This window comes from Pteropus medius, unplaced genomic scaffold, assembly GCF_902729225.1.
Source record: "Pteropus medius unplaced genomic scaffold, Ma_sr-lr_union100, whole genome shotgun sequence".
NCBI lineage: Eukaryota > Metazoa > Chordata > Mammalia > Chiroptera > Pteropodidae > Pteropus > Pteropus medius.
In genome coordinates this window covers 1,406,983-1,418,484 of record NW_024355109.1, presented here as the reverse complement: position 1 = coordinate 1,418,484, position 11,502 = coordinate 1,406,983, and the positions used below count along the sequence as shown (strand labels likewise).

Below are 11,502 nucleotides of genomic sequence, written 5' to 3'. Positions count from 1 at the left end.
TCTCGCCATGTCTTCACATGGTGGAGAGAGCAAGCTCTGGTCGCTTCCTCTACTCATGACGACACTGACCCCATCATAGGGACCCCATGCTCAGGACCTCAGCAAACCCTGACCACCTCCCAAAGGCCACCTCTGAACACCATCAAATTGGGGGTTCAGGCTTCCACTATGGATTTAGGGGGACACAAAACTTCAGTCCAGAGCACTCACCCCTTGAACAAAGGCAAGACCCTAGGACAGTAGCCACACAACTGACGGAGCCTGCACCAGGACAGTGTCATGAAACAGAGACCCCCATCTCAACTCAGACTCTCAGGAGTGAGAGAATTCAACGCACTTGCTTGAGCCAAGGTCATTTGGGGTTTCGGGCCCAGTAGCCAGACCTATGTGCTCACTAATGTAGGTCCCATTCTGAAAGTCACAAGAGCAGAGCGACAAAGTATGGGCATTAATTTGTCACTGAACTGATCCTCCCATGGGCAACTTTGCAATTTTTTTTGTTTGGCTTTGCATTTCTCAATTCAGATATACTTCACATGCTGAAATGTTTACCATTTCAAAGTGTACAACTGAGTACTTGTTAATGTATTCACAAGATTGTGCCACCACCATTTAAGTCCAGAACATTTTCACCACCCAAAAAGAAACACCATCCCCTTTAGCCCTCACCTCCACCCCTTCCCTTCCTCTCCACAATCCCTGGAAACCACTAATCTAACTTTGTGTCTCTATGGATTTGCCTTCTGGAAACTTGATATAAATGGGATCATATACTATGTGGCTTTTTGTGTCTGGCTTCTCCCACCCACTGAGCATCATGTCTTCAACGTCCATCCACACTGTAGTGTGTGTCAGTGCATCATTCCTGTTTATGGCTGAGTAATATTCCATCATACCCATTCATCAGTGAGGGACACTTGGGTTGTTTCCACCTTGGCTACTGTGAACAATGCTGCTGCCACATTTGTGCACAAGGTCTCACGTGGACCTATGTTTCAGTTCTCTCAGATACCCAGGAGTGGAACTGCTGGGCCTTAAGGTAACTCTATGTCTAACATTTTGGGGAACCACCAAACCGTTTTCCAAAGCAGCTACCCCATTTTTCTTTCCTACCAGCTGCGTGTGAGGGTTCAATGCCACGTAGCATCGTAATGATAGTTGAGGATTCTCCAAGCAGCAGCGGGTTGGTGATAAGTCAGCTAACTGTGAAAGGCCGGCTGCATGTTAATAATAATCAAGGAACTCAGCAGGTGGAGCATTTATTTCAAGATACAGATGGGACAACACTGCAGCGGCTCCCAAGTGCTTCAGGGTGGGCCACCGCCAAGGTGCTCACTTCCAGCGGCCTCCAACGCGGCCCTTCCCTGCCCCCTTCCGGCTGCAGGAGAAGAACAGGGCGTCAGGAAGGAGGGCTGCCCTGACATCTGAGATGGGCCCCCAAAAATACCTGCCCTCCCTGCCCAGAGGACGAGGTGGGCAAATGTGTTCTCATTAAGGTTCATCGACGGGTGAAGCGGTTCATGGTCAAAGGCCAATCCCGCTGACGTGTGGGACTGGGCACCTACGGTGAGCTGAGATATCTGTATGGGTGCTAATACATGTGTGTGATGAAGGGGCTGGCACTCCTGACCTGTGGGGCCTGACCACTCTGCCCTGGGGTGCTGTCCTGTGCAGTGTAGGGTGTTGAGTAGCAACCCTGGCCTCCCCCCATGCAGTTGTGACAACCAAAAATGTTCTGGACACTGCCCAATGTTCCCTGGGAGGCAACATCGGCTCCCTTCTTTGAGAACCAGTGATTTAGAGGAACATGGAAACGGATCGAGACCCCAGAAGAGAAACAGAGGACAGAGAAAATGACAGAGAATGAGGGACAAAGATAGAGAAAGGCACAGATGCCAAGAGGGGGTGAGGGGCTGAAACTCAGAGTGAGGAGGATAGAGAAAGAAGGAGACCCCCTGAGGGAGGGTGTGGGGCGCAGGCCAGTTCACACTTACAACTTCTGTGCATGGCTGATGCGGTTATACAGCACGTTGATCTGTGGAGGGAGGCGGGAAGGAGATGCTGGGACAGTGGGGGACAGGCCGGCCCACCCTTGCCCCGTCCTATCCTGTTCTGGCCTAGGCCCCAACAGAGACACGTCTCACCTCGTATCTCTGCTGCTTCAGCTTCGCCATCAGATCAAACTTCTCAGACTCCAGCTGGTGGATCCAGTCTGACAGTTCCTGGGCCTTGTCCCTGGTGGGCAGACGGGCTGTCATAGGGGGTGCTAGGCCACACCCTGGGCTCAGAGGGGTTGAGGAATCATCCTAAGCCACACAGTGCACCTCTGAGTTTGGTGTTATTGGTGCCATTTTATTAATAATTGAGGCCCAAATATTCAACGTGAATTGAAGCAAAGGGTTTTAAAATCTCTGCCCACTTTCCCCCTTTCCAGAAGGCAGATTTGTATTCCCTTAAGGGAGAATGAGGTCACAGTCATGGACCCAGGTTCTAGGGTTAGAAAGCCCTGGTTCGAATCCCAGCTCTACCATTCTTTGGGGCGGGGGGGTGCGGGGGGGCAGTGGCTAAGGCCAAGTGACTTCCCCTAGGAACCCATTTCCCTCTCCAAAAAAAAAGTAGAAACAAAACTGAAAGAGATAGCTAGTTGTCCACCCAATATCCCTTCTCTCTTTCTTCCTCAGAAACAGAACTTTTTGCAATAGGCCTAGTTAACAAGCCACTCTCCTCAATCTCTCTTGCAGGTAGAGGTGGCCAGTGGGAGGGCACCGGACAGGACTTCCAAGAAAGGCTTTGTGCTGCTTCCCATGCAACGTCTTTCTGCTGCTTAGATGTGATGGCTGGAGCTCCAGCAGCTATATTGGACCATTTTGAAGATGGAAATACTGAACTAAAGTGGTAGAGTTGAAGAGTAGGAGCCTGGGGTCTCTAATGATTTTGTAGAGCTGTCATACCACCTGTGGACCATAGACATTTTCTATGTGGAAAAAATAATAAAGCTCTGCATTTTAGGATGCTGTAGTCATATCTGTTACTTGGAAGCCAAACTTATTAACTGATAAAAACCTACTGCATTGACATGCTGTAGGATGAGCTCATGGATGTAGAGTGCCTGGCACATACTCAACACTCAACACAGCTAGTTGTTACTACTCATTTTATTACTAGCATTCCTCGTTTTCTTTTGCCAGCTAATGGTTTTCAAAAGCCCTCTCCTCCTGGTATATTTTATTTAAAAATTTTATAGACTTTCATATGACCTCTTTGTAATAAATAAAATTTAAGTAAGTGGAGATCCTTCCAAAAATATTAGTGGACCCTAATTATGAGTGGATGTGTAGTGGGGGACAGGAAAAAATAGGGAAAGTGAGTATTAACTATGTTATTTTATGCCTAGTGTGCTCGGGAGGGCAGGCGCATAGCCGGCGGTGGGCTGGAGCAGCTCACGCACCTTCCAAGAGCTCACTCTCGCATCTTCTCCGCGTGCAGTATCCTCCCACAGTTAGCTTGAAATCAGCATAGCGAGAGTATTTACACTATGGAAATGAGTAAATGCTCAAATCTGGATTTTTGCCCCTGGAGATCCAGCTGTTAAACATTTACCATCACACGGTTTTATAACACTGTCATGAGGAGCACAGGCGACTACACCAAATGACCGTCTGGGTTCCAATCCCAGCTCTTCCACTGCAAGCTGTGCAATGCTGGAAAGGTTACTTAACCTCTCTGTGCCTCAGGTTGTTCACCTTTAATATGTGGGTAATAACAATGTTGACTTTAGAGGGTTGTAAGCACTCCACAGTGAGCTGGTGCTGTTGTTATTGTTGTTGTTGTTGTTGTTGTTGTTGTTGTTGTTGTTATGTCATTGACCTTTCACAGCTCTGTGAGATAGAGTTTCTTGTTATATCCTCATTTTACCAACGAGGAAAGTGAGGCCCAGAGACATTAAATAAAACCATTAAGGCAACATAATTTCATAAATATCATTGAGCAGTGTTGTCTGGCTTCCTACCATATTACCTCCCAGATTCACAGGTCTTGTCACCCACAAAAAGTGGGTCCTATATCAGTGACACATTTCACAGAGGAGGCTACAGGGACCCAGAGAGGGAGGAACAGTTACCCAAAGTCTCACAGCCCTGGGGCTTCCACCACCCGGATCTGGATGAGGGTCCCCTTATCTCTCTGTCTCATACCCCGCAACCCCCTCCGCCACCACCTACCGGAGCTGGTCCTCTCCCATGTGGTCAATGTTTAGAGGCTTTCTACGTTCAGATAGGATGCGCTGTTTCATCTCCCGGCCCGTCTGGCGCTTACCCCGCTTTTGTTCTGCCTGAGAGTTAGAAAGGGGACATCCTGAGCTGGTGGATGGAGCCTCCAGATGGTTCCCCATGTGAGGATCCTGGGGTCTGCACTCCTGTCCACCATCTCCCCTAGGACCCCAAGCCCTTTAGTTGCCTCCTCCCTGGGATCATGGACCTCAGGCCCCAGCAGGCTGAACTCACCTTGACCAGGTAACCCCCAAAATGGGCCCCCATGTTGGACAGAACCTTCTTCTTTTTGGCATCATCCTCAGCCCGCTTCTTGGCCTCCTCCTCTTCCTTCCGCATCTTCTCCTCCTGTGGAGAAGCGGGGATGAACCCTCACTGAGGGGACAGGGCGCTGAAATGGAGATGTGGGCGGGGCCTCAGACCCAATGATAAGAGACAAAGTCAGGGTGGGAACAGTCAGAGATGGTGAGTTCTCCCCTGTCCCTTTCAGGCCTGGCTGTGTGACAGCCTGCAAGTTCCTCCTCCTCTCTAGGCTCCAGTATCCTTCCAGTGACACTTAAAATGGGGAGGGACGTGCTTGCTTTCCCTGCATTTCTCCAGCCTGAGGTGGACAAAAGAGAACTTGGCTCAGTGACCTCAGTACAGATACTCACCCTCTGTGGGCCTTAGTCTCCCTTAGTTTCATAAGATGAGAATGACCATCCTCAGAGGGTCAAGGAAGATAACTGGTGATGGCAGTGGAGGGCTTGGGACAGTAAAGAGGCTGATGGCCTCGAGCCTGGGGAAGGGGTTCTAGAATGTCTAGTGAAAACATTACTACATCTAGAATGTGCGTGCATTGCATGTTCCAGAAATAGTGGCTTGTCCAAACCAAACCTCCTCCGCACTGGAAGGGCCGTGAGGTGGATTCGATGATTTTCGTATGTCCGGCACTCTCTACCCGAGTCAGCTTCCTATCACAGCTATAATTTGCAAACTTAGTGGCTTAACACAACACGAATTCATTATCTCATGGTTGTGCAGGTCAGGAGCCAGACATGGGGTCTCACTGGGTTAAAATCAAGGTGTGAGAGGGGCTGTTCCTTCTGGAAGCTCCAAGGAAGCTCCAGTCCCCTGCCCTCTCCAGCTTCCAGGGACTACCTGTACCCCATGGTGAGTGAGCCCTTCCTCCATCTTCGAGGACCTGACTCTGATGTCCAACCCCCCTCTTATAAGGGCATCAGGCCCACCCACATAATCCCTGTCTCAGGACTCTCACCCGTATCTGCAAAATCCCTTTTGCTGTGTTAGGTGCCATCATCAGACTCTAGGAATTGGCATGCGAACACCTTTGGGAGACTATCACTCTGCCTACCGCATCACCCTACTCCTACTCCTACTCCTTAAAAGTGGTCCAAGTGGCCCCTCCTTGATGCCAAGGCAGGTCATGTTTCCAAGCCCTAAACCAATGGGCACGTTCTCACCACTGTCCCCAACTAGGGATAGATGAAAAACTCCAGTTTGCCTGGGACAGACAGGATGCAGAATTGTCAGGCTCAGACCAGGGAAGTCCTAGGCTAATCGAGATGAGCCAGTCACCCCAGTGTCCACATAAAGATGGCCCGAGGGGTGGGAAGAGAAAGGCTAGGTCTTTGTGACATTATTTGAGGCCCTTGATTCAGCCATGCTTGAAGCAAGCCTCGCCTTAGACTTTAGAGCCAACAAAATTCTCTTTCTGCTGAATTCCAGAAAGATCCTGGAATATAAAGCATGAGGGCTTTCTCAGGATCCCAGAGAATATCATGAATGGAAAATGGAGCATCCAGTGGAAGAACAGTATCTGGGATCTCAGGGTGGGTCACCCACCGCCAGCTTGGCCTGTCGCTCCCGCTCCTTCTCGGTTCTGAAGCGCTGTTGTTCAGCTCTCTCCGCCCGGCGCCGCTCCTGGGGACAGAGAAGAATTTGGGGAGGGGGGTGCAGGGACCATCACCTACAAGTCACCCCTACCCAGAGGAGATTAACAGTGGAGATGTGCAAGTTTGAGTGTGGCCACACTTGGGTATACTCCCGAAAGTTTCAGCCTCGGGTCTGCACTGGGCGGGGACCACTCTCCGTTGTCGCCCAGGACCCAAAGGACGGCGTGGAGCGAGTGGAGGATTTAGGGAGCCCCACCTCGCCCCACTCACAATGCGGTCTTTCAGAGCAATAAGCTCCTCTTCTTCCTTCTTGCGCTGCTCAAAGTGCACGTCAATGAGCGTCTGCAGCTCCAGCAGGTCTTTTTCCATGCGCTTCCGGTGGATGTCCTACAGGACAGCGTGTGGGAGCCCTGTCATTCCCCGGCAGCCCTTCTGCGATGTCGGGAAGGGAGCCCTTCCCAGCAGGAGGCGATAAGTTTGGCAGTTTACAAAATGTCCAGCAGATGGCAGCAAAGCACTGCGTTCTGACCCTCCTTGGCTTTCGGGACTTAATTCCAAAAGAGACCGAACGGGCCACCTTTTCCTCATTTGCACGAAGGCACCCTAAGGGCTAGCAGCGGCGCCTGGGGACGCCCTCTGTGCTACTCACATCGAAGTCCACACGTTCCCCTTCCGGGATCTTTGGGGGAATCAACGGAGGTACCGGGCGGCTGAGTGGACAGAAGAGGACAGACTGAACAGTGTGACCTCCCTGACACTGCCCACTATGCTGTCTTAGCATGGCGGCCACCAGCCACGCGTGGCTCTGAACACCTGAGATGTGACTTGTCCCAGTCGAGGGGGACTGTCGGTGAAACCCATACCTGATATCAAAGACATGGTACAAACGTGGTACAAACGAAATAATCTAAAATATCTCACATTTTATGTGAACGACCTGTTGCAATGACGAAATTTGGAATGTTGCGGGTTGAATAAAATATATTGAATCCTACGTGTTTTATTTTACTTTTTAACCTGCAGCTAGAAAAAAAAATTCAATGTTTTCTACTCCATTTTCAATGAAGGGCTGCTGGAGGGGGGTCAGCCCTCTGCCTCTCTCTCTTTCTTTGGTCCGCGAGCCCTTTAAGGAGTTTTGCCCTTTTATTCATTCGTAGTACACTTTCATGATCAGTGTCATTCACCCCCGTGACTTTAATCAACTGTGATTATCATTAATTCCTGAAGATTGGCCGACGCTGTCTGCAGCCCAGACTCTCTCCTAAGCCCCAGACAACTTCTCCAGAATCTCCGCTCCTCACTCACAGACACATTGCACAGTGCCCTGGCCTTGTGCTGTGCCCTTGTGCCCCAAAGCCTTTGCACATGCTGTTACTGCTGCCTGCAATGTCCTTCCCCTGATACACTCCATCCCCCTGAGGCCTTTTCTCCTCTAACAAGCCTTCCCTGAGCCTAGGGCACATCTGTCTTCTCTTACCCAGATCTGACCCTATTCTGACCCTATGTTGACCCTATGCCTCCTTGGCTCAAAACTCTTTCATAGCCCCCCAGTACCCTGGCCTTCATGTCCCCACCCTGCACTCGAGCCACAGTGAAATTCCCACCACTGTCCAGAGACCCAGAGAATTACTGCTTACAGGTCTTTTCTCATGCTCAGGCCCCAGTGTCGCCCCCTCCAGGACCCGTTCCACTCTGTGAGGTCTCATGTCCTCCCCTAGTTTAGGGCCTTTCTCATCAAAGGGACCTGCATCTGCATCTGCTCCTTGAGAGACTGACCTAGGTCCTACCATGGGACCTTGCACGCACCACACCGTTTTCGCGTCTGCAATTTCCCTTCTACCTCCTTCAGCCAAGTGGGCTTCACCTGCCCTGGGAAGCCTTTCATGATTGGCCAGGGCACACGTAGAGCCCTCGTCTGTGTTGCTCTGGTACCCTGGCTGCCACTGCTGTATCTGAGTCTTGTTCATCACCTGGGCAGTCAGGGTCTGAGGCGCCAGACACAATGGGAGGTTCTCCGGATACATTTGCCGAAGGACGGCATCACTGACCAACCTTTCCTCTGCTATAATTCCCCCCACTCTTCTCCTCTGCCTGCCTCGCACTCTATCTCTGGAGGCGGGGGATACTCAGAAGGATACGATTGGGAACACCCACTCCCTTAGGATCTCACCTTGGTTTGGGGCGCTCCTCTTCTGGTGGGGGGATACAAAGACATAATTAGCCAGAGTTCATGGATTGGGCCTGACACACCCAGAGGAGGCAGCCCCCAAGATGCGTCCCCCCACCCCCGGCCCCGTTCACTCCTGCTGCTCTCCAGGGTGGGGGAGGGATTGGGACAAGACAACGGGAGAAGGGAAACCAGGGTGGCCGTAAAAGAGGAAGAGGGTCACACGCATCAGATATACATTCAGAACCGGTGTGGGTTTCCCCCTCCCACGCTTCTGAGAGCCCAGGGGTCCAAACCCAGACCCCCCCTCTTACGTACCCAGAGCTCCTGCCCTCCTCCATCAAGACCCAGCAGTGAAGTGGGGAGGGGGGATAAGCCCTCTCTTCTTTCGGTGACCCAGGAGTTGTGTCCCCAGGCCCCTCCCCCTTGGGGACAGAAGAATCCCGCCTCCCAGTGCCAGCCCCTTCTACAATCCAGGCCCCAACCTTTGAATGTATATGGAGGAGAAAAATAACAGACAGGGTTGGGAGTGAAGATGGGGGCGGAGGGCGCCTCTCCGCAAACACCCAACCCTTCCGTAAGTATTTCTCCAGGCTGGGGAAGAAGCCTTGGGTGTCGGTCCCTTTAAGAACGAAAGGAAAGGGTTAAAGCCGCTGCGAGGCGATTTCCTTTCATGGCCACAAGAGGGCGCGCGGGCTCTTCGGATCTTAAAGGACCCGGCCTGGGGCGGGTTAGGGGGGCGAGAGGGAGCCCTCGTGGAGGTCTGAGTCCTGAAGTTATCTGGGGGCTCCCGGGCCCCGAAATCGTCCTAGGGAAGCGAAGCAGCTGCGGTTACCTCGCTCTGCCACCGGCTCCGGCTCCTCGGGGGCTGGGGAGAGGCAGGGGCGAAGCGAGGATTTGGGGAGCAGGGTTTGGGGGTGGGGGAGCGGCCACACCCAGATGCCGGAGGAGAGAGAAGGGAAAGAGGGGACAGGCTGTTAAAGGAACTGAAGCAGAAACCCTCGGAGCCCCCATACCCCCACCGCCGTCTCCACCCCTGGACAAGCGTCCTCACTCCACCCAGCCCCCGGCCGGACCCCCGCGTCCAACTCCAGACCTGCGGAGTCCAGGGCCTCGCCGTCCTCCTCAGCAGCCTCCTCTTCTGGAAGGGGTAGGACAGAGGAGAGGGGACGTCAGGAGCCGGGAAGGGGGGGGTGGGAGAGACGGGGACTGGGGACCCAGTACGAGTCTCTGCTGGGCTAGGGACCTCCTGGGTCTCAGCTGCACGTGTGTACAATGAGCTTTTTTCACTGACCGTAGGGAGACTGAACAGAAAAACCAGGGGTGGGGGCGTCTGGGCAGGATAGGCTCACCCGCTTCTCTGCACTGGCCCCTTCCCAGGAGCCTTCCCAGGAGGGCGCCACACCTCTCCTCACCTCCCATTGGCTGAGATCCGAATAGTGTCCCCAAGCCCCCCAGGCCAGCATACTCTCCACTCACCTTCTGGCTGCTCCCTGAGGACAGGTGCGAGGGAAAGACAGAGGGGAGAGTTAGACATGTTGGAGGGTGGAGTGTCCCCACCTCTCCAGGGCTTCAGTCCTCCCGCCAGCATCACTCACTCCTCATATTCCTGTTCTTCGGTATCCGACATCCTGGTACGACCTAAAGACCACAGAGAACAGGCGGAGTGGGGTGGGGTCCCGAAGGAGGAGGGGCTGGGGGTCTGGACTCCCAGGTCTGAGGCAGGAGGGTCTGGGGGTCTAGACTCCTGGGTCTGAGGGAGGAGGGGCTGGAAGCTGATTCCTAAACCATGTGAGGGTAGAGCTTTGGGAGGTGTATTCAGGGCACAGCCCCAAAGGTGCAGCTCGTGCCCCCGCTCCCAGCTGTCTTCTTTTGTCTTATGACAGGTCCATGGGAACCCGATCTGAGTTGGGATTAGGAGAAGGTATTTGGGAAGGGACAGTGGCCTGAAGACAATAGCTGCCCCACCCCCAGGGGCTATTTTGGGGGGATGTTATAAATGTGAAATAGAGGACACATCCTAAAAAGGGATTCGGGGGAGTGGGGGCTTCTGGAGGATTCAGTCACACCCGGTCCCCTCTCCCACCACAGATGCTGCCCTCAGCCTTTGGCTGGTTATCTCCCCACTTGTCTCCTTTCACCGTCACCCACAGGAGCAGGAGCAGGAGCAGGGTCTGTCCACAGACCTCATCCTGACCCCACAATATTTAGAGCCCCCAATATTTGACACTCCCAGGCCCCAACGTGTCATGTGACTCCCCCAAAATCTGGATACCCACAGATCCTGAGACCCCCAATTTATGATGCTCCAGCAAGTCCTCATATCTCCAGATTGAGACTCCACTAAGACCCCAGTTCTTGACCCCTCCTAAATTCTGAAACCTCAAGATCATGAGACCCCCAAAATCAGGATGCCCAGACTCAGAGGCCCAATTCATGAGACCACTGAATTATGGCACTATGAGATCCGACACCTGCAATCCGAGGACTGCAGATCCTGAGACCTCAATTCCTAGAACGCCAGATCCTGAAACCTAGACTGACATCCAAGCCCGGATACCCCCAATTTCTGAGATTCCTTGACTCTGAGACCTCTGGGACACCCAAATCCCAGCAAATCCCGATTCTGTAACCCCCAAAATCTAAGTTTCCCTTCCATCCTCAATCCCTCTAAGGCCTTGGTCTCCCAAATTCCCAGATGTCCACATCTGTTCCCCTCCGCCTCCATCCCTCTTCACACAATATTCCTCCTCCTCTCCTCTACCCTCCCACTGGAGCATTTCGGGGTGCAGGGCAGCTTGGCCATACAGTTACCTAAGTCTGGGTCTGCAGAGGCACTAAACCGCAGGGCAGAAGCCGAGCCTTGCTGGGAGGCTGAAGCACCCTGGGTTTATACTGTAGTTCAGCCCCGCCCCACCCCGAGGGAGCGGGAGGGGGAGAGAATTCCTTTCCCCAAATACTAGCCAGGCGCAGAGGCTCCCTTGCCCCCACTCTGGCTCCAGGTTCAGGATCCAGGCGCCTCCTGGCTGCTCTGAGACCCCTCCTCCACCCCCTCAGCACCTCCCATGGACCCTGGATGGCTCTAAGCACTCCATGGTCCCCAACCTACAGCACACAGCACTCAGTGCTTTGACCCCCTGAGCTCAGCACACAGCAATCCTTGGGTTGTTTT

At 53.0% G+C, this 11,502-nt stretch overlaps 1 protein-coding gene across 12 annotated transcripts; it reads right to left on the bottom strand.

Annotated features, from left to right (window-relative positions):
• Positions 1-1,243: 1,243 nt before the first annotated feature.
• TNNT1 (troponin T1, slow skeletal type) lies at positions 1,244-9,971 on the bottom strand. Of its 12 annotated transcripts, XM_039857176.1 has the most exons (13): positions 9,929-9,971; positions 9,810-9,823; positions 9,427-9,471; positions 9,166-9,198; positions 8,334-8,355; positions 6,813-6,873; positions 6,434-6,550; positions 6,114-6,191; positions 4,503-4,616; positions 4,221-4,330; positions 2,145-2,235; positions 1,995-2,035; positions 1,244-1,378 (listed from the first exon to the last, which is right to left on the bottom strand). In XM_039857176.1, exons 1-13 carry the CDS (start codon positions 9,958-9,960, stop codon positions 1,333-1,335), a joined length of 804 nt encoding a protein of 267 aa, XP_039713110.1. In that variant the 5' UTR covers positions 9,961-9,971; the 3' UTR covers positions 1,244-1,332. The 12 variants fall into 12 exon arrangements, with proteins under 12 accessions (XP_039713110.1, XP_039713112.1, XP_039713109.1 ...); XM_039857178.1 differs by lacking the exon at positions 9,166-9,198; XM_039857175.1 differs by lacking the exon at positions 9,929-9,971 and having other exon boundaries at positions 9,810-9,893.
• Between the last annotated feature and the right edge of the window lie 1,531 nt (positions 9,972-11,502).

Bases quoted from the DNA above. Each gene is read 5' to 3' on its own strand.
- TNNT1 (XM_039857174.1), bottom strand. From the start codon at position 9,752: ATGGGAGGTGAGGAGAGGTGTGGCGCCCTCCTGGGAAGGCTCCTGGGA. The intron at 9,199-9,426 runs GTCTGGAGTTGG...GCCTCTCCCCAG, and splicing joins CGAGGCCCTGGACTCCGCAG to CCCCCGAGGAGCCGGAGCCG. The intron at 2,036-2,144 runs GTGAGACGTGTC...CTCCCTCCACAG, and splicing joins TGAAGCAGCAGAGATACGAG to ATCAACGTGCTGTATAACCG.